Consider the following 26899-nt stretch of genomic DNA (forward strand, 5'->3'; position numbering starts at 1 on the left):
CTAAAATTCAAGCCTCGCAGGACACAGTGTATTGTTTCTGATAGAAGAGTAATTCCCGAAGGCAGTTGCTTGTACATTCAGCAAGGTGCAAGTTCTCAGAGGCAAACTATAGCCATTTGAGGACAAGATTTATCCCACTGGCATGAGGGGGAAAGTCCCATTTTTAAGTGTCCAAATCGTCAATACGTAGTGTACACCTTCTCAAGAAATTGTGAGGCTGAGTGGGGTGCAAGGTTATTTTTTCCCTACCAAAAGCGTGACCGTCTTAAACAGAGATCGATTCCGCTTTAGAATCGGCAGTCGTTTAAACGCTGAGAAAAAGCAAAATTGGCTTCATCGCCGAATTCTTCCTCGCGTTGGGTTTTAACACAACAGCAACCGCAACCCAACAGCGACAAGATATGAGCGGTGCGTAAAAAACAGCATTAAGGCAGAAAGAAGACATGCAAGTTCGCCACTTTCAATCCACCCAGTTTGACGTTTCTGATTTAAGGGAAACCATTTGCACAACCGAGTGTGTGTGCGCTAGCACCGTTATTGAAAAGCACGCTTCTTTTATTTTGTAGGCTAGAGGGCACCAAAAGTTGTGGTTGTTTTGCTCGCTCCTGCCAAAAGTCAAAGGCAGTTCGGAAGAGAGAAAGCCACTTGTGTTGAACACACTACAACAGGTCTGGATACGGCTTACAAAAACCTACTAGACCTGTTTGCTCAGGTGTGTCCAGAAATAGGATTTAGACACTGCACAAGATACAAATAATTTTTGACTCTCCTAAAATGATGCCCTAATCCGGGTTTTGCTTTACATGGGGTGAAAAGCAATGATCTCCACTGCCAAAATGCTTGATTTTGCATAAAGTGAGTGGAGTTCATTGTGGGGAAAAACAAAATTGGAGGAGAACGTGAGTTTGCGCAGGAAGGGAAGAATCAGTTGTGATCGGAAAAGAAAGCAAGGGACTTATACACTGGGGATATAGGATAGCAGTTATATTGTGGGGTTGACCAAAAAATGGAATATTCTGAATTTCAGCACCATGTTGTCTAGGAGGGGAGACATTTCATTTATTCCCCTTTTATGACTGTAATATGAGAAAAATGCTTAGCACCAGGTGAAGTCTAAACAGGGGTCTAGTATCACCTGGAATGGTAATCCAGGTCTGGCAAGGTTTCTAACAACCTGATGGCAAAATAATCTGAATTTATGTTCTGGAAGAGGACAGGGGAGCCAAGTTCCCTGTTTAGCACCAGTTATTCCGCTGCTTAATAGCAAAATTAACTTGGGTTGGGGCAGCCTGAGACAGATGGAAAGGAGGGAGATTTCAAGGAGTCAAATTCCCATCCTGAGGATGGTGGACACCATCCAAATATTCAAACAAGGAGGGCTTTTTTTTGCCCACTGAAGCAACAGATGATGCCGCCTCCCTTCCACCAGTTGCAGCATTTCCAGTACAACAGCGCATGGAGAGAACCCATTTCAGAAAGCTACCCAGGCTTAGCCCAAAAATGCCGGCTGTTGGGAGCCATGGTGCATAATTACAGTAGAAGCGGTGGCCCTTTGTAAGGCAGAACTGGGCTGCAATGTTGGGTTCTCTTTTTTAAATCCCAACACGACTGAGTAAGGAAAAAAATCCCATGGCAAACAAATTTTGGATTTAAAACGAACAAACTTCAGCACCGGAAACTGACTGGATGCGGATGGGGTTAAGAAAACTAAGAGTGGAATGAAACACAGACCCCTTAGGGTCCAAGTTCTTTCCAAAAAAAAAGAATTCAAAGTGGGGTGATGCCCTCAAGGGTGGCGAAGTGGCACAGCAAGGTGGCAAAGAGTCCCTCGTTTTGGGTCCATCAAATGTCCCCCAGAAAAGCGGCTCCTTTGAGTCCCTCCCAGTCAAATGGTTCTGTACAAAGAAAGGTGCCGTAACCGGAGATGCCTGGCAGTCCAATGTTGGCTCCATCACCTCTTTCCTCATCCCAGTTCCTTTTCGTATTTGTCATTTTCCCCAGAGGTGGTGGGCAAAGGGCAGCAGCGAGAGGTTGGCGTTGCCCATGGACAGCCAGTGCCCGGAGAAAATGGCTGCCAAAAAGCAGTGCAAGACTTTGGCGCCAACAACACAGAAGCGCGGTCGGTGGACTCCTGCCTGCCCCGGACAGTCTTTTTCTCTCTTCCTCGAACAAAACGTGGCACCAAGGGTAAGGAAGAAGAAGGTTGCAGGCTCCGCCGCTGCCCAATTGTAGCTCACCGGAAATGTTGGTAGAGGTAGGCCGAGGTGAAGATGGCGTTGATAGTCAGGCTCATGGCGAGGAGCCCTCGGAGTGACCAGCGGCCAAAGTGACCTTTGGGACAAGGACGATCCAAAATTGGAAACGGGAAAAAGAGAGAAAGAGAATAAATGGTATTAAGAGTGTACTATTAAGAGTGCTGTTTATATTCCAGGCATCAAATGAGATAGTAGGCATAGTTTTACAAAATCTCTCTCTCTCTCTCTAATCAAAGTAAATAACATTCTTATCAGAAATCCATTAAACATATCCAATTCATTTATTAAATGTATACCCCTCCCCTTGGGACTGTAGACCGTTTGCAGAGGGCTGTGGAGTTGAAGGCATCAACAATTTTGGTGGGAACAGGCAAAAACATCCTGACTCTGATTTTCAAGTAAAAAAGCGTACTATTAAGTGCCTGGCTTGCTGTATATTTCATAAGGATTTAGGAAGGTTTTCTTGCTCAAGGATTTTAATCAAGTAAATATACTGTATGTTCTATCAGTCTAAGTAGCTTGGGGAGTCATGGGGTGGTGATGAAAAGCGTTGAAGCTGGTCTGTACAAAAACAGAGGAGGCAGAACTGAAGGTTTGGAGGAAGGTTTGTCTGCTTCTGCAAAGCATCCAGCTGCAGCTACAGTGAGAATAAGATGGCCCTCCTTATGTTGTTGGATTGCAACTCCCAGCAGCCCTAGTCAAAATAGTCATTGCTGCAGGTTGCAGTCCAACAGCTATGAGATTCCCACCCCAGAGCTACAGTCCCTCTGCAACATGCTCATGACCATGCTTTCATCACAAAGTATGGGTTGCACAGATCACAGATGGAGCCAAGTGTCCACTGACACTCACCCCTCCATCCGGCGAGATCCTCCCCTTTCGTTGTGGTGTCCACCACGCAACTTGAGGAGTGTGACGAGTTGTCCCCCTTCTTAATGGATTCATCGCTGCAGACGCTGTTTGCCTCAGCCGCAGCTCTCATATCTGCGGACAGACAAGGGTTTTCAGGGACACACCTTCCGCCATCTGCGGGTTTTGTTGTCTCCCCAAAACATGCACACAAGTGTCTTCTAATGCCGCCCCCTACACAAGCGAGGCCAAGGAGATGGCAACCTGGGGCCCTTACCCCACGTTTTGGATTACAACTCCCACAATCCCTGATCGATCACTACAGTGGCCAGGTTTGATGGGAGCTATAGTCCACAAGGGTGGAGTGGACACCATGCTGCTTACACCAGCTCTAAATTAAACCTCAGTTTGTCTCAGTGAAAACCCCACACAAACAGGGTCAACAGGGAAGGACAGAGCCATTTTGGTGCCTGAAGCATCTGTGTCTTTTTCTGACTTATGGCAACCTTAAGGCCATACGGTGGGATTTTCTTGACAAGATTTATTCAGACAGGGTTTGTCACTGCCTTCCTTGAAGCTGAGAGAGTGTGACTTGCCCAAAGTCACCCAGTGGGTTTCCATGGTCAAGCAGGGATTCGAACCAGTCTCCCAGACCAAGTTCTAATCCAACTACAATACTACCACTGTCTCCTATATGACTCTATCAAACTGATAAACCTATATGATCATAGGAAAATATGGTAAAACCATATGGACAGCAACACCCAAGGGTGCGAGACTGTTTTTCTCAACCATGTTGTCGTGAGTTCACAATTCAAGTGTGGGACACCAATGACCTGCACTCCCACATGGGCTGGATTTTTGCAAAAAACCAAAACTAGATATATTCACATTTTAAAAGTTGCATTTTGGGGCCACAACTCTTAAGGCCCTGCATCTACCATGCTAGGGGATTCTGGGAGCTGTTGTCTAAAAGAAAAACAGGGTAATGTTACCAAGCTCTGACCAGGAGGTTACCAGTATGAACCATTGGTATTTACCATGCATTCCCCTCTCACTGAGGTTCCTTTTGGGGAAAGTGGGCAGCTCCGAGGCAAAGATGTTGTTTTCCGAGGGGGCCAGGTCTTCGCTGTGGTGGCCCTCGCTCTGGGCCGAGAAGAGCATCAGTCGCTGGCCCTTCAGGTTGAGCCGTGCCGGGCTGATGAGCGGCCGGCGGTAGCGCAGGGATCCTGAACTTGAGGCCACCGAACCGGCCACAGATGCGGCTGAGGATGGCACCAGGGAGGAGACGCAGCTTCCAGAGAAAAGGGAGAAATAGTCTGGGAAATGGAGTTAGCAAGGAGAAAGAGAAAGCATTCAGGTTCAGTATTTGCAAGGAAGTTTTTAGTATTTTGGCTTATCACAATTTTATTACAATTCACTGCGTTCTTCCTCATCAGAAGGTGCTAAAGGCCACAAGGGAGTTCAACATGTATCAACAAAATATTAATACCAGACTAACACACACACACACACACACACACACACACATGTGAGAGAGTCAGTGTGGTGTAATAGTTTGAGCATTGGAATAGGACTCTGGAAACTCATTGTGTGACCCTAGACAAACCTCAGAGACTCAGCCTCGGAGGATGGCAATTGCAAACCCCTTCTGAACAAATCTTGCCAAGAAAACCCTGGCCTGTTACAGACTGCCAAAATAAAGCTGCTTTGGGTCTCTTTGGATGTATGCTATTTAAATGATGCATGCATCCTAAGAATCCGGAAGCTGCACCAAAGCTGCTCTCCAGTGCTTAGGAATGGAGTGTGGCTTTGGCGCGACCTCCAGACTCTTAGGACCCATGCATCACTTAAATAGCATACCTCCAAAGAGACCTGAAGCAGCTTTATTTTGGTAGTCTGTAACAGGCCCCTGTGATAGATTTACCATAAATTGGAAATGATTGGAAAGGCACACAACAATATTGTATGTATGTATGTATGTATGTATGTATGTATGTATACACACACATCCAGGTTATTGCAGACTAGGAAACTGAGATTGGCCATAGCAATTGCACTAAGTCCTGACCTGTTAATAATCACATTTTACAGGTGAGTTTACATGGAAACCACGAGACCAGTAATGCAACATCAGCTATTTGGCTGCCATTTTATCACCTGTCAAAAGTAATGGAAATCAGATTTGGTGCAAGCCACCCAGGAGTGACATACCACTAGATCTGACCATTTACTTTCTGGACAATCGTAGTCTAAAATGTCTTTAGCCTAGCTGTTGTTGTTGTTGTTATTTACCTTCAAGTCATTTCTGACTTATGGCAACCCTAAGGTGACTTATCATGGGGTTTTCTTGGCAAGGTTTGTTCAGAGGGGGCTTGCTTTTGCCCCTCTCTGAGGCTGAGAGAGTGTGACTAGACTACGGTCACTCAGCAGATTTCCATTGGAAAACCTTTTGGAACATTTTTTGTTTTGGAAAACCTGCAGAATATCTTCTGCCCCATATCTCTGGCAACAAATGAGCTCCAAACGCTGTTGACATGACATAATGGCTTGGCTTGATCTGCGTCTCTCAGGGTTGCCAAAGTGGAAACCAGAGAGGGCTCCTGTGCCTTCCAGACAGGGTTAAAAGGGCAACAGACTAATCAATCACTTGCATGAGAAAAACAGATAAATAACATTTGAAGACCAAATTGCTACAGAGGCAAAATCTAGAGAGAAGTTAGCAGTTAACTTTGTATCTCTGGGCATAAAACACTCAAGCCTGAAATTTGCAACTGGAATTATGCCTAAATGTTTCTTTGCAACTGGAATTATGCCTAAATTTCTTTCTCAGATTTACAGACTTTGCAAAAGGCCATACCTTGCAAACTAGAATTATTTCTCCATACTGCAACCACAAGTATTAAATATAGACTCCATTACATTCAGTTAAGAATGACTTAACTGTGCAATCGTGCCCATGTTTTATTTGGAAACAATGTTAAAACATATTCAGTTAAAATATATTCAATTAAAAATCCCTTTCAACTTACAAACATCATTTCCATCTTATTCAACTAAGCATGCACAGCACGGCATTCTGAAATCATCTAAGATCAGAGTATTTCTCAGTTGCGTGTTGCATTTTTCTGCCTTGCTCTATGGTAAATGGAGCAAGCAAACCAACAACATTCCCTGCATGAGAAAACTAGCCTCTCAAGGAAATTGATGCTAGTTAAATTCCTGCTTCCACACTGACATTTTTGAGCCCTGAAGAATAAAATGCTCTCCTCTTACCTGATGCGGACGACTCCTTGGAGAAAGACATCTGAGAAGGTGGGCGACTGCCGCTGAACAAATACCCCGAATCTTTAAAAGAAATCAAAAGGAGACACCAATTCAGCAACAATGGCTACACAGACAATATTGCTCAGAGGATGCTAAATGTCAAACGTCTTTATAAAAAACTTATTTATATGACTCTGAGAGCCTTTTGGGAAACAAAAAAACCCATCTTCAGGCTATATGTGTATGAAACATAGCTGTGGCCCCATAATAAAGCTGCTTCGGGTCACTTTGGAGGTATGCTATTTGAATGACGCACGCGTCCTAAGAGTCCGGAAGCCACGATCCAGTCCTAAGGACTGGAGTGCAGCTTTGGCGCAGCTTTCGTACTCTTAGGACGCAGGCATCATTTAAACAGCATACCTCCAAAGTGACCCGAAGCAGCTTTATTTTGGCAGTCTGTATGGGGCCTACATTTCATGTTTAGACTTGGGTCCCATCTCCAAGGTTTGATCTGCAGTGACACCATGCAAACTTTTAGAAACCAAAATCCCAAACACTTCTGGTCCCAAGCATTTCTGATAAAGGAGATTTAACCTGTGCTTTTAAAAAATATAAACCTTAGGATTCTTAAGAAAGGTGATGCACACAATCTTTAGAAAGTCTGCTCAAAATAGGTCCCAAAATGCCCTTTGAAAACAATACTTCCTCCTTCCTCCAAATGTGGTAGAAATACCCTCCACACCCCATAGAGGTTCATTTTGGAAGGGATCTTGAAAAGGCATAGGGCCCAAACACATTGCAGAAATAATCCAGTTGAACTGCCCTGGCTCAGTGCTAGTAATTGTAGTTTGTGGTGGCACCAGAGATCTTTAACAGGGAAGGCTAAATGTCTCCCAAAACTACACTTCCCAGGATCCCCTAGCATTGAGCCAGGAGAGTTAAAGCGGTCTCAAACTGGATTATTTCTGCAGTGTGTTTTAGCCCATAATGTGCAGTCCTCAATGAGATCCAGAGGGATAGCAATGAATGTGTGCCAATGTCTTACCTGTCCGTGCCAACGAAGGAATGGTGCCCAATGAAAGGGCCCGGTTGAGTCGTCCAGGAAGAGAACATGAGGACGTCCGTCGCGGGGAACGGAAGAGCTGCTGGTGGGTAAATGGGAGCAAACTGGGAGGGGTTGGGACAAAAACAGATGAAGCGTCGGGAAGGTAGGAGAAGCTGATCTCTGCCCCACCGTTGTGGGAGATGGGGACTGAATCTCCGGAGAGGTACCTGCGAACGAGAAGCACGAGAGAGGAATTAGAGCGGATGCTTTGTTACGGGCAGGCTCTGGGTTCTCCAAAATCACCTTCAGAGAGTACAATGGGCCTTCCCATATTCACTAGGGTTATGGGCACAGGACCCCTGCGAAAGTGGAAAAAGCACAAATAAAAACCTACTCTCTTTTTTTGAGAATGCCTCTCTAGGAACTTCCAGGCCCTCCAACGCAACTCTATGGTAAAATTCTGCCAGATGTTGACTATAGAATCATGCAGAAGGACTTACAAATGCCTTGAGAAGTGTTCTCTCTAGGAATCTCCAGGTCCTCCAGTGCGATTTTTCGCAGAATTTGAACACAAGAGTCGTCTGGAGGACCCTACAGATTCCTAGGGAGAACATATTAATCACATCCGCGAATAATCAAATCCTCAAACGTCAAATCTGCAAATGTGGAGGGCCAACCCTAGTGAAAGAGATCACTGTGACTTGATACTCCCAGTGGAATTTGACCATAGAATCATGTTGGAGGACCTACAGATTCCTAGAGAGAACATATGAATCCAGATTTACTGTCAGAATTCCTATTTCGGCAATGGTTTTTGCATTAGATTATTCTCTGTGAAGTCATCCAAAGCACCTGGTCACTTCGACAGTCTCCCCAATGCAGAAATCCTAATTTGGCAACAGAAATTGCATTGCTATCCACTGTGAGTTACCTACCTTTTCTTTGTTGGGGTTGTCACAATTGCACCGCTAGCCAAAGGAAAGCTAAGTACAGCCACCCCATTTAATAGGGATAAGTCTATACAATATGCTTTTGAACACCAGCTGAAAAACACCAGCAGCTTGGGTGTGCAAAGCTGCGTCCCAGGCTACATCTGCACTGCAGAAATAATCCAGTTTCGCACCACTTTTACTGCCATGGCCAATACAATAAAATTCAGGGATCTGTAGTTTTATGAGGCATTTAGCCTTCTCTGTCAGAAAGCACTGGTGCCACAGCAAGCTACAAATCCCAGGATTCCCATAGGATGGAGCCATGGCAGTTCAAGCGGTGTCAAACTGGATTAATTCCGCAGTGCAGACGCAGTCACCATGTTTAAGAGTTAAGCCTTGTTACCCAAGGTTTGCTTTCGAGCACATTTGTAAAAGATTAGCCGGCCTCATGCACAGTAGCGATGGGGAACCTGCATGACTACAATTCTCAGAATCCTCTACTCCTGTTGGCTGGGGATTATTGGGCACTGCAGTTTTTAACAACACATAATTGTCCCAAGCTCTTGCAAAATCAGGCTCCGGCAGATTACTGGAGATGAGAGCTTGATCTTATTAGGACCTTAAAACAGAGAAAGAGACGCAGAGGAAAAGAGGGATCAAAGTCATATTTTTGCAACTTTAAGGAATGTGAGACTGGGACCAAAATAATAGACATTTCCTGCAGGCCTTTATGGGAATCTTAAGACTCGCCAACGGAATGCTTGGCATTCTGATCCCAGCGTCCTGATAGGCTGCTTGCTCAGGTTAATCTCAATGCCATGTTCCTATTGGCTAAGAGCATCTGGGAAAAGAGAGGAAGGGGACCGTCCCCCGCTTTCTGCTCCGGCATGCGAGAAAGATGCTCCTGGCCAGATCAAATTGCAAATGAAATTTTGTATTTCTTCCATTTCTCCTTTGTAAAAATACAAGGAAAGCAGCACCTTGCTCAAGGCAAGTGCTGCTCGATGTGGGATGTCATGCGTTGCAAAAGCCTGGCCAGCATCGCATTACAAACAAATCCATAAAGGAAAAAGGCAGCACCACATTTCTATATAAGGATTGTAAATCCCAAATTTGAATTATTTTTGATTGCGACCTGATCTTGACACATTTAGAGTTTGCGCTCTCTGGGAACACGGCTCCGTTTTCTGCATTTGGTGCTGAAAAAATGCAGCAAAAATAATATAAATATTATTTTATATATACTGTATGTATTATTATATTACAAATAAATTATATATATATATATATATACACACACATATATATTATATATGTGGAACGCGGCTCCGTTTTCTGCATCTTGTGTTGAAAATATGCAGCAAAAGTAATATAATATATATAAATTAAATATTTATAAATATATATATTTGTGTTGGTCTTATGACTGCAAGATTCTATTCTGTAATATAAAATTATATATATATATATATATATATATATATATAAAATCTGATTATATATATATATATGTGTGTGTATGTATATTACTTTAACAGGAAGATGATAGGGATACAATGTCAAGTAAAGGATATAATTAGGGAGAGGCGGGCCAATATATATATTTAGTTCATCATCATCATCATCTGTTGATGATCTATATAAATCCATCATTATATATATAGATATGACAGGTAGGTAGCTAGGTAGGTAAATAGACATGGATTTTTACCCCATTATCACCTTGTATGCAGTTTAAAAGGCACTGTCCTACGGCTTACGCAGGTATGTACATTGATAGGTGATATGGTACAGTGGTTAGGGCACTAGAGTGACCCTTGGGAGAGCTGCATTTGAATCCTCACTGACCCACAAAACTCATTTGCTGACCTGGGGCTATTCCCTCCTCTCTGAGCCCACCTCACAGGGTTGTTGTGAGGAGAAAGTAGGGAGTAGAGCTAGGTACGTTGCTTTGAGTCCAGTGAAGGAATCATAGAGTCTTAGGGTTGGAAGGGACCACAGGGGTCATCCAATCCAACCCCCTTCTGCCATGCAGGACCTCACAATTCAGCACTTCCAAAAGACGCACATCTGTTTAAAGACCTCCAAAGGAGGAAAGTCCATCTATCCCACTGTCCATCGAACCCCTTTTATATCTTTCTAATATATAGGTGGAATCTCTTTTAGTTGGAATCCGTCTTGTAATTCTCCTTAAAGAGGCAAGATGCAATTGTGATCAATAATAATAATAATAGATACACAATGCATGTTAAAAAATATAGGTTTGTCCTGCCAGTTCAGCCTCGGTTATCAACAAAAGCAGGTGCTTCATCCCAAAGAAAGGCATTTGAAGGAAAGTGGATACGAAGGGTATTAAAAAAGCACATTTTGCAATGATCCGAGAGAGGCTACCACTTTGCATTAAAAATAATACAAATCCTAAGTTTGACTGTCCCATAAAAAAGGAACTCATGCAACGGATGATGGAGAAAGACCTGTGTGTAGCATTTTGGAGAGTGGTCAAAATACCGATACGGATGGATTAATGGATCAAAGAATGCATTAAAGTTTGGAGAACCGTCATAATTTTCGGCCAGTTCTCATTTTGCAGAAAAGACCCCAGAACAAGGGCTTGCAAACGGTTCCTTTAAACTTGCTGAATGTCCCCTGCCTCTCCTGGGGATTCATGCTAGCTAGGGGATTCTGGGAGCTGCAATCCCAAAAAGTAGTATTTTCAGGATCATCCACTTGGCAAGTGGGAAGGTCCCAAGTTCAACTCTTGGCATCTCCAGGGGAAAAGTTGGGAGCAACCTCAGCACAAAAGTCAACTTGTGTGTTGACTTGGATGACCTCATGAATTTTGTAGGGTTTCCTTCGGCAAATACACAGAGGTGGTTTTGCTGGTTCCTTCCTCTGAAATAAGAGCCTACAGCACACCTGGGATTTGTTGGCGGACTCCCATCCAAGTACCATCCAGGGCTGAGCCTGCTTGGCTTCCAGGATCAGAAGGGATCTGATGCCTTAGTAAATTTCGGCCTGGGTTGTTGTACCAGCCCCAAATCTGTGGGTATGGGAGGGAAAAAAACTATGGTGACATTGGATTATTTCTAAGTGAAGTGTGCACAATGTGTGTGTGTGTTGCCTTTTAGTGGATGTAGGATGACACTAATTCCCAACACAGTCAGTGTTCCGGGATTATGGGAGCTGGAGTCCTCTAAGAACAAGCCAAAGACTGCTAGTCTCTCTGCAGAATGGTTTGAGTGTTGGACTAGGATTTTGGAGACCAGAGTTCGAATCCATGCTCAGCCATGAAACCCATTGGGTGCCCTTGGGCAAGTCACACTCTCTCAGCCTCAGGGGAAGGAAACGGCAAACCTCCTCTGGACAAATCTTGCCGAGAAAACCCCAGGATAGGTTCATCTTAGGGGTGCCATAGGTCAGAAACAACACAACGACAACAACGGTGGCCACAGGTGAGCAGAATTCGATAAAGGCAAATATATGGGAGATGGTGTGCAAAGGATGATGTGCGTATTCTCCTCTTCTTCTGCGCTTAAGAAAAGAACAAAAACAGCTTTACTTTATGCCTCTGAGCAAAGAAGGTAAAATTTTGGGGTACGCATGTGTTATATTTCATTGCCACACTAAACGCCTGCCAGAAAAAAACGACAACAGAGAGAAGACAGTTCAAAAACTGGGAAAGCTCTTTCCAAACGTTTCTGAGAATCAATAGCGAGGGATGATGGGACCTGCAGCCCAGCAACGAATGGCGAAAGGATGTAATGGGAAAGTGAACGACGACAACCAACGAAGAACCAAAAAATGTCAGTGAGTCAAAAAAAACCCACATTTGGAAAAGAGGTACGGCTAAGGAGCCCTTTATTGTCAAAACCTTGGCAACTCGAGTAGTGTTTACAACAGTTAAAGAGTGTGTTATAACTAGACAGTCAGGCACAATTCACGCTCTATAAAATATGAGGTGTTTCTTTTTCTTAAAAAGGCATATTAATTATAATAATATTATAGTCATAAATAAAGACACACATCAGAGTACAGCGCGGAAACATTGGTTAAGCGCTTGCAAATCGGGATTTCGTTTCGGGGAAGGAGAGGAATCAAGCTTACAATGAAAACAGGGAGCAAAACTCCCCGATCTGCAAAAATTAAGTATCTTTCCTTCAACTCTTTTGATAGGTTAGCAAAGAGAAGGAAGGAAGGAAGGAAAAAGGTTCATTCACAGCGTTAGATCATGGTTTGTTCGTTTTCGGGGTCTTGCTGGATTAATCCTGCCCCCATTCCACTACTTACTGATATAAGGCTGCCATCCGCACTGCAGAATTAATCCACTTTGACACAGCTTCAATTGCCACGGCTTGATTCTAGGGGATCCTGGGAGTTGTGGTTTGCTGACAGAGAAGGCTAAAGGAGCCATAGGAGTGACAGTGGTGTCAAACTGCATTATTTCTGCAGTGCAGATGCAGCCTTATATAGGTCACATATTATGTCCCCCTGAAGCTGCTATTGTCCTCATGCTGGCTGCATCTACACTGCAGAATTAATGCAGTCTGACACCGCTTTAACTGCCATGGCTCAATGTTATGGAATTGGGGGATTTATAATTCGGTGGGATGTTTAGTCTTCTCTGTCCAATGCTCTGGTGCCACGAGAAACTTTAAATGAGCAATCCAAGGGGCTGATGCCATCTTGAGATACAGGCGTCCCTCCACATTCGCTGGGGTTAGGTGCCAGACGTTGATCACAGAATCATCTTGGAGGACCTACAAATACCTAGAGAAGGGTTTTCTCTAGGAGGTTCTAGGTTCTCCAGCACAACTCTATGGTCAACGTCTGGGAGAGTTGCGCTAGAGGATTCCTAGAAAGGACACATGAATCAAACCCACAAATAATCTAATCCACAAATGTCAAAACTGCAAATGCGGGGGGCTAACTGTAGTTTGTGGTTAGCCTGAATGAAAACACCAGTGATGCATAGGCCACTATTACCCCTGTAGATAGGGGTAATGTACTTTTCATTAGAAAGGATGCAAAGTTTTGCCCGCAGAAGAGAGGATATTTCCACATTTCGAAACTAGACTCTGTTCCTTCAAAGTACAACTTTTGCTAGAAACATTCCCCCTTTTTAAAATCAGGGTGTATGGATCATAGAGTTAGAAGAGACCCCAAAGGGTCATGCAATCCAACCCTTCCTTGCAGGAAGACTCAATCCAAGCACTCTCAACAGATGGCTATCTGCGGAGAACTAAACCTACAGCGCACTTACTGTATATTGAACCAGGTAAAAATTGGCTGTCCCATCATCCCCTTTGCCCCATCTTTGACTTGTACGAAAGAAAGAAAAAAGGTGAAGCTCTCTGCTTCTGTTACACAGGCCCAATAATAATAATAATAATAATAATAATAATAATAATAATAATATAAATAATCCCACTTCTGTTAGTGCCTGTGCATTGGTTAAGGAGACTAAATGCTTTCGCTGACCCTTAGGTCGGCACAATTTAAAACACAAACACACACGCACACACACACAGATAGAAAACTCATTTGAAAAGAAACCAAAACAGGCAGGTTACTCAGTTCAGTGCAGTCAGAGATAAACACACATACACACATCCAAAGCAACAAAAAGGATGGAGGGAAATAAAAGAGGATAAAGGTGCCAAAGCAAGAGTAAAATGCAACCGCAACACGCCACACACACATATATGGGGGGGGGGGGAATTAAGGGGTATGCATAGATTTTTATAAGAAGAAGATAAGAGGGAAAGTCCTATCTATGTTGTTCAGCTTTTAAAAATAAAAATACAAGTCACACCACAGTTGTCACAACTTGACATCTTTCTCCCTCCAGAAGAGCCAGCCTTCTTGTGTTGGGAAGACAGGGCCCATGATGGTGCGGCCCTTACATGGCTCCCACATAAATGCAAGAAGGTTTGGGTCATGCAGAAGAAAGGAAGGCGGCAAGGCCACCCCGACTATCAATGCCGCCTGAGTTTCTGGGAGCCCCTGGGGTCGAGACTGCAAGGAATCTACACACCGTTTTCATTGGAAACCTGGAAGGCTTCTCCGAAGAGCATCCTAGAAAAGTGATGAGGAATGTGTAGTCCCTCCAGATCAAACTCCCATCTACCCGAGCCAGCACAATCCATAGTGAGGGATGATGGGACCTGCAATTCGGCCACACTTTCCCCCAGCTGCACTAGTAATACAGCCCTATGACCCCATGCTTCCTTACAAGACTGGGACAGGAGGTGTCACTTCCGGATCCTATGTGATAACAGAAGGGAAACAAAGAACCAAGACTGATGCCATTTTGGTGTAGCTTCTGCACATTCTGGGAACTACCTCAAAACAAAAACAAAACCCTCTAAATTTATAATCTTTGCATACAGGTTGGATCAATCTTTGGGATGAGAGGCTATCGATCCTATGCATGAGTAGGATAACAGTGTGATTTTGTGTTGAAAATGAGATTTTATTTCAAATTAAAAACAAATACAAGCAACCACTTTTGGTCTGAAAACAACACAAACCCATCCACACAAGTGTGTGAAGATGTGCAAAAGCATCACCACTTTATTCCAGAATTTCCTACTATCCCCAAATACCTCTGTTTTTCTCTCCAGTCTCCCTCAAAATGGCGACAGAAAGCCATCGCTTCTGGACGCCATTTTGAGAGGGATATAAGCAGAGGTATTGGCACTGTGGATGGGGAGAGTGGTAGTCTATGGCAGGGTTGGGGGGAAATTGATCTCTGACCCATTTCTCACCCTTGGGGCAGAGCATCAGCTCCTGGATCTCTATGGCTTTATGGCTGCCTTCTTCTCTGAAATCAACAAGGATCAGTTTGTAGGCTAAGCTTTGGAACGCAGAACAAATGTCAATGCAAAGAGAGAGGTTAAGCCCAGCTACACAACTGTGATGGAAATCAAGGGATTTTTGTACATTAAGCCCGACACACGCAAAAGCATTATCCTTCTTGTATCAGAAACCCATGTTAAAAGAACACACAAGCGGCTGCATGATGTTAATTAAAGAAAAGCAATTAAGAGCAAGGAAGACTGGAGGGGGAAAAAGATTATTTCTTAGTTACCTCCATTGCATTATTGATCTATTATAAAAATGGTACAACCTTCATCTTGCGTGTCAGTATAAGGGACACTCCAAGCAAACCAATCACCCCACTGCACTCAAAACACACAAATTAATAAGAAGAAAGGCATCCCCCCCAGGGAACATCTACATTGTGCATTTAAACCAGTTCTAATCAAGTTTTAACGACGACAACTGTCTGGGAAGATATGTTCCCTTTTTATGGCTGACGTTCATCAGCCACAACATTTCAGCCCTCGAGGGCAGAGTAAAGGATAAATAATAATAATGATAATAATAATAATTAATAATTAAAGAATTAAAACACACACACACACTTTGGGATTTTTTGAGAGAAGGTGCTACTATGAAACCAGTTTGAGAGTTTGCTTTTAAACTAGTTTCAGACTACTTTCCGTGGCACCAAACATTCTTGTCCAGGAAGGCAAAAATCAATGTCCTTTTAGTGTTTAGTGTTTAAACCCACAAGTCTTTGCTGCAGTAGACAATCGTACCGCTTTGATTCCACTTTAACTCCCATGGCTTCACCTTAGGGAGTCCTGGGATTTGGAGTCTGCGGGGGAGGCACTAGAGCTCTCATCAAAGTACAGATCCCAGGATACCGCAGGAAGTTAAAGTGTGGGTCAAAACGCTCAAATTGTGTGGTGTGGAAGAAACCACAGAGCTCTGCAATAACAAAGAGTGAACAGAAGGAATCGCTGCCCCCAAATTCAAACTGTTGGACCACAAAAGGAGCAGGATCACGATGGATGAGATGCATCAGAGAGCAGCTATGTAGTGAATTCTCGGGGAATGAAGATGCAGCAGAAGCATTTTAGGGAATGGACGGAGCGTGAAGGGGAACCGCACCAGCAACACTGGGTACCCCAACTTCAGGCACCCCAACTTATGGCTAGACGGAGAAAAAAGATTCCTTCACAATTTTCTAAAAGCTACAGAAAACGTCAGAGAGGACAAAAACAAAAATTTAAAAGGTGGGAAGGAGGAAGGACAGAGAAGCATCAGCAAGAGAGTTTTGGAAGGGTTGGATTTTGTTTTCCAGGATTATCTGTCCCCCACTAAAGTCATTGTTCGGGCTCTGACCTTCGTGGCCGGGGTTTCCGCTGGCCCATCGGTTTCCGGGTGGCCACAGCTGCCGCGAAGCCCACCAGGCAGCAGAGGGAGGTGGTTCCGAACTTGGCGGTGTCCAGCCAGCTAGGGGTGTCTGTTTGCAGGTAGTTCTCCGCCAGATGGAAGCCCATCACCAGGAGCCAGAGGACGGAGGCAAAGGCGTCAATCCTACGAAGCCTGCAGAAGAGGGTGGAAGGTGAGACAGGTAAGAGCCAGCTTCTTCTTCCCTTACACAAAAATGGCAAAATTAAGGTTTCACTTTTTGGAATTTATATACAGTCAGCCCTTCTTATACACGGATTTTTTATACATTTACCTTGATGTTCCATTTTTTATTAGGGACACCATTTTGCTATGTCATTATATTTAACGGGACTTGAGCATACATGGATTTTGTTATACACGGGGGATCTTGGAACCAAACCCCAGCGTATAACAAGGGTCCACTGTATATAGACAGTATTTTTTAATACAATCGGCCCTCCACATTTATGGCTTTGACTCTTATGGCTTTGACTATTTGCAGATTTAATTATGTTCTATCTAGGAATCTCTAGGTCCTCCAGTGTGACTTTATGGTCAGTGTCCTCCAAATGTCACATTGGCGGATCCAGCAATTCCACTTGTCTAGGCATTTGTAGATCCTCCATTGTGATTCTATGGTCAACGTCCAGCAGATGTTGACCACAGAATTGTGCTGGAGGACCTAGAGATTCCTAGAGAAAACATGTCTCTAGGCCCTCCAGTGCACTTCTATGGTCAACTTCTGGTGGATGTTTACCATAGAGTAGTGTTGGAGGACTGAGAAACGTGTTTTCTTAAGTTAAAACCAGTGGGTTTTTTATTGGGGGTTTTCTCACTTTCAAGGGAGTCCTATATCCCTAACGCCAGGGAATGTGGAGGGTACGATGTATTTTCAAGCTATGGATGGTTAATTCGTAGTCAGGGAGGGACGATGGTATGCTTGTTTTAAGTGCTATTAGCTGTCTTGGCTACCATGCTGGGAAAAAGGCAGTACAGTAAGCCCCTCACATTTGCAGCTTTGACTTTTGCAGCTTTGAATATAATGGATTTTAGTAATATGTTCTCTCTAGGAATTTCTAGGTCCTCCAGTGCAACTCTGTTGGAAGTTGACTACAGAGTTGTAATTGAGGACCTAGAGAAAACACTCCTCTAAGCATTTGTAAGTCCTCCAGCATGATTCTAAGGTGGACATTGGCTACAGAGTTGCCCTGGAGGACCTAGACATTCCTAGAGGGATGTCTTTCCAGGTTAAAAAAAATAGTGTTCCATTTGTGGATTTTCCACTTTCAAGGGGGTCCTATGCCCCTAACCCCAGCAAATGTGGAGGGCCTCTGTACATACATAAATATGGTGCTGATGACTAAATTTGCCCTCCCCAGCCCAAGTCCCTGAAAGTGGCCATATCAACTAACAATCCAATGCTGAGCTCTGCTCATCTGAAAAACAGTCTCAGGGTGCCCCTACCTGATCCGTCCTGCCAACAGCATGGCTAAGATGCATGTCAGGAGACCCAAGACCACCACCGCTATCTGATGGCTCTTCCCGTAGGACCAAGCGGCGTTGAGCATCTCCACCACTCCATCTGGCAACAACCGGATCACTTCTTGCCAGCTGAGGAACTCCAGCAGAGTGCCATTGCCAGAGGGTATGGCTGTCGTGTTCGGCCCGGTCCCGTTCTTCGCCAACCCTGGGCTCGGCGAAGCAGGAGTGGTCACTGGTGCAGGGGAGAATGGGTTGCCCGATCCATACAATGCCATGGTGACAAGGATGGCGCAGCTGAGGAAGGCCAGGAAGCGGAGAGCAATCACCTGAACCGGCGTGGTGGTTGAGGAGGAAGCTGCAGCATAAAAACTCTGCACAAAAGAAGGAGCACTGGGTCAGGATAACAGCTCCTGTGTATGCAGGATGGACTACAGATTCTCTGGGGAACATCTGAGACGAAACATTTGTCTTTTATGCTGGTCTTTGGGCATCTGAATAAAGTGGCTCTTTCACAATAAGCAACGGTTGTATGTGTTGTGTGCCTTCAAGTCGTTTCTGACTTGTGGCAACCCTAAGGTGAACCTATCATAGGGTTTTCTTGGCAAGTGTCTTCAGAGGATGAGAGAATGTAACTTGCTCAGGTCACCCAGTGGGTTGCCATGGCCAAGCAGGGATTCAAACGTTGGTCTCCAGAGTCCTAGTCTAATGCTCAAACCATTACACTGCACTGGAGGGGAAAAGTGTGTTGTGGCAATTCTTGTATATTCCTGGGAAAATTTGCTACCTGACCCAGAAGTGAATTGAACACACAGCCCTTTGTGTGCAACTGCAGGATGCTTCCTTCTCCCTAGCTTCATCCCAGGCAAAAAGAAGGAAAACAATGTTCTACTTTTGACAAAATATCAAAGGGAACATGGGCTGGAAAGTCCATGGTTACAAAATGGAGAGACAGCAGACTGTGGCTACATCTACACTGCGGGACTAATGCAGTTTGACACTGCTTTAACTGCCATGGCTCCAACCTATGAAGTCCTGAGATTTGTAAATTGCTGTGGCCCCAGAGTTCTCTGCAAGAGAAGTCTAAATATCTCATAAAACTACAAATCCCACTATTCCATAGTCTGTAACCAAAATGAATTAATTCTGCAGTGCAGGTGTGGCCACTGTCTGCTGCCTCTCCATTTTGTCACCAGGTTCATGCCCAGAATTAAAAGCTCCTGCTTCCTATCCCAGAGGAAACTGGTAGCTACTGGAACAGGGAACATTCCTTACCTGCATGTAGGTTTTGTCAGTCTTCCGGTGGCTAAAATGATGCCGGAGAAGGAGAGCCCGGAGTTGGCGGTTCTGGTGTTTGATGTAATATTCCACTGCTGCCTGACAAGGGCGGCACAGCTTGTAGGTCTGCTCCAGGTGGTGCTTGTAGACCTCAATTTCCTCATCATATTTGCCCTATCGAGAAGAAGGGACAGAAAAGTCATAATGAAGCTGGGAAACATAGGCCTTAAGGCACGGCGATTCAAAGGGGTGATCAACGGATCAGTGACAGTCCACAAGCCATCAGCTGCTAGTCTGTGCAAAGTTTTCAGGAAAAAAGCAAATGGGTGCAATTACAGCGCCAGTCACTGGCACATTAGGAAAAGAGAAATGCTGGTGCCCCACATCCCATACCCAAACTACCCTGAGTGCAAACTCCATATTTGGAAAGGCTCTTCCCTCCTTGTTATTGAGAGAATGGTCTCAGAAACAAACTCACAGCAAGGTTTCTTGGATGCCAATATGGACACCTTATAGGTGCCAACCGAAAAATTTCTGTGCCCCATTCTTTTAGGCTAGACCATTCCTTGACCTAGACCTCTCCAGCTGTGTTGAACTAAAAGTCCCAACACCCCCAACTGAAGTGGCATCAGGCTACTACGGACTATGTAATGTACAGTGGGCCCTCCACACTCAGTGGGGTTAGGAGGACAAAACCCCCATCAATGTGGAAGAACTGCAAATAAAAAAACCCACTTTATTTTTAACCTGAGAGAACGCCTCTCTAGGAATCTCTAGGTCCTCCAGTGCAACCCTGTAGTCAACATCTGCCAGATGCTGACCACAGAATTGCGCTGGAGGAGATACAAGAGCCTAGAGAAGTATTTTCTCTAGGAATCCCTTGCTCTTCCAGTGTGATTTTTGGCACAGGTTGACCACAGAGTTGTGCTGGAGGACCTAGAGACTCCTAGAGAGAGCCTATTAATCAAATCCATGAATAATCAAACCTGCAAAAAATAAAGCTGCAAATGTGGAAGGCTGACTGTAGTTATATTCGCAGAGAAACAAAGAACTACCAAGCGGAGATTTCATGTCCGTTTCAATTACTCTTCCCCCGGAAACTCGACCCCAGGGAGAAAGGTTCCACATGTTTGTCCACGTGAGCCTTCCCTCCCTCGGGACCTACTGGACACAAAGCTTCTTGTGTCGCACGTGGGGTAGGGCCAGCATGCCCTCGTCTGCACCACCGTGATGGTTGCCATGGTGCCCAAAATGTGGAGCAGGCCTTTCAAACAGGAAGATGCCTGCTGGGCATTTTCTGGCCTGAGAGCAAGGAGACAAAGAAAGAAAAGGGGGAGAAATTGACATAAGCAAGGAGGACAGGAGGAGGAAGGGGATATTAGCCGCAGGGCTGCAAGAAGAAAGACTGGAGAAGTTTGAAACTGACCCAGAAAAGCAGTACAGTGGGCTCTCGACATTCACTAAGTTTAGGGGAAATAGACCCCTATGAAAGTGGAAAAATTGCAAATAAAAAAACCACAATTTTTTAAACTTAAAAATACCTCTCTAGGAATTTTTAGGTCCTCCAATACAACATTATAGTCAACATCTGCCAGACGCTGACCACAGAACTGCATGCTAGTCCGTACCTCTTCCCTGGGTGTGAAGGATGCCAACTGCTTAATCTTCAGGGTCTGATGGTTGTTGCATTTCCTACAGAGAAGAACCTGGCTGCTCACCCACTGCTGTGGCCTGGTGGGATCGTAGAAGGCTCCAGCGCCAGAGACAACGTGGTTTAGATGCTCCATGTACTGAGCCGGGATGGGCTTGTTATAATCTCCATTCTGCAAAGACAAAACAGAAGCCAAAAGGAATTGAGAGGACAGCCATTCATTTTTCACTAACCTTCCTGGTATGGCTTGACCTACCATCTTGCATGGCAGGGGGTTAGGCTACATGACCCTTGTGGTCTTGTCCAACTCTATTTGTTGTTGCGTGCCTTCATATTCAAGTTATGGCGACCCTAAGGCAAATCTATCTCAGCAAGTTCCTTCAGAGGGGGTTTGCCATGGTCATTCTCTGAGGTTGAGAGATCGTGACTTGCCCAAGGTCAGTCAGTGGGTTTCATGGCAGGGCTGGAATTCGAACCCTGGTCTCCCCGTGTCCTAGTCCAACTGTTGGGGTTTCTGGGAGCTGACATCCAAAACCAATGGAGGCCCAAAGGTTGGGAACCCCTAATTCCACAGGAATGTCAATATAGGCATACCTCAGTTAGCAAAGCCTTTGACGGCGAAGTGCCTTTTTACAAAGTCCCCAGTGGGGATAAAGGCTGCATAATATCCCATGCATCTAGAATGACCCCAAAGTTGGTGGTCATATAGGTGGGACAGGCAGAAGTCCTTACATTGGTGGCTGAGGTGGGGATAAAGGGGAAAGCCCTCATTCTTGGAAACTTGAGTAAGGTTGCTGGAAGACCTCAAGTTTGGTGGCAGTGTAGGTACCACCTTACACCTGGTGGAAAAGTAGTGGGATAGAAAGGCAACTCACCTCTTGGAAGCCGTTGTACTGCTCGCAGTTTGGACAATCCCAACAGTTGCGGTTTCCATAGGGCACCAGCGTGTCCTGGTTGCAGAACCAACAATTCACCGTCATGTGGGTGGGTTTCTTCCTGCGAGGAGAGAAGAAAGATACAGTCAGCCCTCCGTAGCCACGAGTTCAAACTATTCACAAAAAGAGATTCCACCTAAACATTAGGAAGATTTCCTGATGGTAAGAGCTGTTCAACAGGGGAAGATGCTGCTGTCATGGAGAGTGGTGGGGTCTCCTTCTTTGGAGGTTTTTAAACAGAGGCTGGCGGCCATTTGTGGGGTACTTTGTGTATTCCTGCATGGCAAAAGTGGGTTGGACTGGATGACCTTTGGGGGTGTCCCTAAAACTATGATTCTATAACTCAGTGCCATAAACGTGTAGTAGTGTGAAAAACCCTGGGAAATAGAAAGTAAGCAAAACTGATGTTTGATGTTGTTGTTGTGTGCCTTCAAGTCCAAGTTATGGCGACCATAAGGCCATATCATATCATATCATATCATGGGTTTTTCTTGGCATGATTTGTTCAGAAGCATTTTGCCATCACCTTCCCCGAAGGCTGAGAGAGTGTGACTTGCCAGTGGGTTTCATGGCAATCAAACCTGGTCTCTGGAGTCGTAATCCAACACTCAAACCAATACACCACGCTGTTGTTTTTAGGTACCTTTGAGTCGGCTCTGACTCAAGGTGACCCTGTGGATGAGACCTCCAAGACTCCCTATCGTCCAGTGCTGTTACGGGACTGCAAATCCCATCATCCCACAAAGTGACTAGATCAGCTAGGGCTAATGGAACTTGCAGACCAAGAACATCGGAAAGGCGGACAAACAGGCAATCTGTAACATCTGAAAGAGGATCCACAAGCAAAACCAGGTTGAGCAGGGCAAAATACCAACCTTTTCTCTCCCTTCCCTTGTCCCTTTTAGTTGGAGAAACCGTCTGGTGGTTATGTACCTCCATTATATAACAGCAGGGATGTTTTGGTTCCCGAACTCGCTTCCTTTCCTTCTCTCCCCGGTTTCTCCTTTCATTAAAACCAAATTACATCTCTCTTTGACCGTCAACTATTATTACAAAGCCACAGTACTTACTGTAAGTGACGTTATTACAGGGCTGCCTCCCAGATTTTTGGCTGTCAGGCGTTACATAAATGGATCCAAAATGTATTAATAAGTACATTCTACAGGTTGAGTCTCCCTTTTCTGGAATGCCAAAATCTGTATACCAAAAGCCTACCTAGACCAGCATCTTCTTTCCCACAAGCGCTACATATCTGAGGAAGGAGACCTAGTCTTGGAAAGCTTACGCTACCACTTCTTTCACGCATATCGAGGGGTAGCCGTGTCGGACGCATAGCAAAGAACAGTAACACCCCAAATCCACAAAGCGGGGATACCTCTAATGGTATCCAAATGCACAGAAGACACGATGCAAGGGAATTCTGGGAACTGTCGTTCTGTGAGACATCCAGCCTTCTCTGTCCGAGAGAGCTTTGGTGCCACAACAACAAAATAAAACAGGCGCCGTGCCAAGGAAGAGGACAGTTGTTCCCAGCAGTTGTCATCCCAAGTTGTGATACAGCTTTTGCATTCTTTTTGGGGGAGACCGAAGGGTTTCAACTGAGAAGAAAAGAGCATTCAACGGAGAGGGGGCATAGCCATGTTCTGGAATGAACACTTGCGCACCAGACAAGTGGCGCATGGTCTTGATCCTTTGGCACACAAGATTTATTTGTATGTTTAAAAAGAGCAGGGAACAACCTTAAGACACAGTCCGTTGCCGCAGAGGAGCAAAACACAGGTCCAAAACACATTGCAGAAATAACCCAGTCTGAGACTGCTTTAACTGCCTTGTCTCAGTGCTAAGGAATCCTGGGAATTGTAGTTTACTGTGGGCCCAGAGCTCTCTCTGACAGCAAGAGCCAAATGTCTCACAAAACTACAGTTCTTAGACTTCCACAGCATGGAGCCAGGGCAGTTAAAGGGATCTCAAAGTGGATTATTTCTGCAGTGTGGTTGCAGCCTTAGACCTGCCATAAGTGTAAGCTAGAAAAACCTTGAAGGCACCAAAAACAAATTCTCAACCAGAGAGCTCCAGTTCCTGAACTACAAATCCCAGTACAAGGTACTGGTGAAGACACAAAGATCCTTTATATGTCAAAGCCAGCTGTCCAAAGCGTAAAGCCCACTCTCAGACCCTTTGCCACCTGTTTCCACGCAACCTCTGCCCAAGGGCCTTTTTGCACCACAACTGTTGGCCTTGTGTGTGTTTCTGTTGTGCAACCTCAAGCCATTTCTGACTTATGGCCACCCTAAAGCGGATCTTCTTTGCAAGACTTCTTCAGAGGGCTTTCCCTTTTGCTCAGAGGCTGAGAGAGTGTGGCTTGCCCAAGGCAACCCAATGGTGAGCAGGGATTCGAACCCCAGCCTTCAGAGTCCTAGTCCAAGACACAAACCACTACATCGCATTAAGCTGCAAAGCCCTACATAACTTAGAGCCGGGATATCTGAAAGACCCCATCCTTCTGCCCAGAATCTGAGCTCCTCGATGCACTGCGTCTCCCATCATCCTGAAAAGCTAGGTTGGCAAATATTACTTCTATGTAGTTTTGTGAGACATTTATAGCCTTCTCTGTCAGAGCACTCCGGTGCCGCAACGAACTACAATTCCCATAAGTCCACAGCACTGAGCCACGGCAATTAAAGCGGTATCAAACCGGATTATTTCTGCAGTGTGGAAATACCCAAATGGTCAGGAAATACAGGGAAAGGCTGTCCAACAAGAAAATCTTGGAGTGCATTCTTGAGATTCCACATCGGACAGAACTAGCCAGACTTAAATCCTTTGCCTGCAAGGATAAATAATAATAACAATAACAACGACAACAACTCCTCATTTTTAATTTTAACTTTGTCCTTCCTCCCTCTCTGCTTTATCCAATCTTTCTCGCTCACGGAACAAGAGAAATGCAAACCCTTCGCCTGGGGATAAAGTTAATCCAAGGTTCAAAATTGCTATATTCAAGTCCAACCAGAATGTCTTTTGCTCCAGGCGGGGAATACAAAATGGGTTTCGATTTTGGAAATGCAATCCTATATGTGTGTGTGTGTTTGTGTGTGTGTGTATTTACTTGGTTTGAGCGTTGTTGGACTACGACTCTTTTTGAGACCTGGGTTCAAACTGGTATGTGTAAAAGAATGTATTGCATGAGTGTATTTTAATGGTTTTATATGGTATGGTATTTTGACTGTTGGTTCTTTTTAAACTGTGTTTTGGATTTTAACATTGCACTCTACCTGGAGCCTTGAAGAAAGTCGGGGGCTAAAGTTGGGTGAATTTCTGGTGGGAAAGAAATAAAATGCATTAAGATTTCTTATTATTTATGTGAAGTCGAAGGCTTTCATGGCCAGCATCCATAGTTTTTGGTGGGATTTGCAGGCTCTGTGGCCACGTTCTAAGAGAGTTTATTCATGACGTTTCGCCTGCATCTGTGGCTATGGGCATCTTCAGATATATTATCTTATTATTTATGATGTACTCCTTAAATAATAATAATAATAATAATAATAATAACAACGTTGTCGTATTCTGCCTGGATCCCTGAGGAGAAGCGGGAAAGAAATGAAATGTATTAAAATTCAATATTATTTAAAAAATGATGTATCCCACTTTGAGGAGAGGCAGGAAAGAAATAAAAATATTATTATTATTAAATATTATTATTATTGACATATTATACTCCACCTCAAGCCTTGAAGAGAGGAGGGAAAGAAATAAAATGTATTAAAATTGATTATTATTTTAACATGTATTTCACCTGGAGCCCTGAGGAGAGAAGGAAATAAATAAAATATAATCATCATCATCATCATCATCATCATTAATTATTATTATTACTGACATGTTGTGCCCCACCTCAAGCCCTGAGGAGAGGCAGGAAAGAAATTAATAGCATTAATAATAAGCACAATAATAGTTTTAAACACGTTGCACTCTTTATCTTGAAATAAATAAATTAATAATAAATAAATAAATAAGAGGCAGGAAAGAAATTTATTATTATTATCATCATTAAATAAATTATTTTATTATTATTAAATCATTATATTTAATATAATAATTACTTATTATTATATATTGTTACTTATTATTAATAATTTATTATTACAATAATTTATTATTAATAATAAATAATGATATATAATAGTAAATAATAATTATTATATTAAATATTAAAATAAATTATTAAAAATAATAATTATTAAATAAATAAATGTATTATTATTATTATTATTATTATTATTATTATTAAACATGCTGTACACTGCGGGAAACGAATATGATCTAACATAATCATACTAATATATAGGATGATTATTCTGGAGCCTTGAGGGGAAGAGGCGGGAAAGAGCCGCGCCGCCAAGACTACATCTCCCATGATGCCTCGGGCGCCGCTGACTCTGAGCCCTCCGCGGCCGAGGACGAGCGAGGCCCCTGTTCGGAGGTTACCTGCTGCCGAGGGCCATTCTGTAGAGCCACATCCCTCCGGCGGCGGCTGCGGCTGTGGCGGCGGCGGCGCAGAGGGAGGCTCCTCCGAGGCCTCCGGGGAACCCGTCTGAAGGGGAGCCGGCCCTCAAGGCTCCGGCCACGGCCTCCATGCCGCCCAACTCCGCTGCTCTGCCTTCTCTAGTCCTCGCGGCGGCGGCGGCGGCTGCTGCTCGGGATCCGCCTCCCTCCCTCTTCCCTCCCTCTCTCCTTTCCCTTATTAGCATACAGTCCTCTGCTGTATTAGCCACAAGGGGGCGCCCGAGAGAGAGCGCCAGGGGAACCCTCGAAGAGCCGCTCGCCCTTTCTGCTGCCGCTAGAGGGCGCCCCAGGGCAACCATTGGGAAGAAGAATGGGGGCGCCTTGAGTTGCTTCAGGGACTCCTTAGCTTTGGACTACAACTCCCATCATCCCCCCAACAAACCCACAGGGCCATGGCC

At 44.5% G+C, this 26899-nt stretch overlaps 1 protein-coding gene across 2 annotated transcripts; it reads right to left on the reverse strand.

Moving 5' to 3' along the window:
* LOC149307670 (transmembrane protein 201-like) lies at positions 1-26634 on the reverse strand. 2 transcript variants are annotated; one of them, XM_089534230.1, is made up of 11 exons: positions 26424-26634; positions 21876-21996; positions 20978-21172; positions 19347-19523; positions 18057-18445; positions 16542-16745; positions 7417-7643; positions 6381-6452; positions 4145-4423; positions 3108-3239; positions 1-2331 (listed from the first exon to the last, which is right to left on the reverse strand). In XM_089534230.1, exons 1-11 carry the CDS (start codon positions 26570-26572, stop codon positions 2234-2236), a joined length of 2043 nt encoding a protein of 680 aa, XP_089390356.1. In that variant the 5' UTR covers positions 26573-26634; the 3' UTR covers positions 1-2233. The 2 variants fall into 2 exon arrangements, with proteins under 2 accessions (XP_089390356.1, XP_089390357.1); XM_089534231.1 differs by lacking the exon at positions 26424-26634 and adding an exon at positions 26274-26318.
* Between the last annotated feature and the right edge of the window lie 265 nt (positions 26635-26899).

The sequence above is a fragment of the Sceloporus occidentalis genome, unplaced genomic scaffold (assembly GCF_023333645.1).
Source record: "Sceloporus occidentalis isolate IW3139 unplaced genomic scaffold, rSceOcc1.0.p SCAF_8, whole genome shotgun sequence".
Taxonomy (NCBI): Eukaryota; Metazoa; Chordata; class Lepidosauria; order Squamata; family Phrynosomatidae; genus Sceloporus; species Sceloporus occidentalis.

Excerpts from the sequence above, each read along its gene's own strand:
- LOC149307670 (XM_089534230.1), bottom strand. The coding sequence starts at position 26,572 with ATGGAGGCCGTGGCCGGAGCCTTGAGGGCCGGCTCCCCTTCAGACGGG. Across the intron at positions 19,524-20,977 it reads CCTTCACACCCAGGGAAGAG|GGCAAATATGATGAGGAAAT; the intron begins GTACGGACTAGC and ends TCTTCTCGATAG. Across the intron at positions 16,746-18,056 it reads CTGTTGGCAGGACGGATCAG|GCTTCGTAGGATTGACGCCT; the intron begins GTAGGGGCACCC and ends CCTCTTCTGCAG.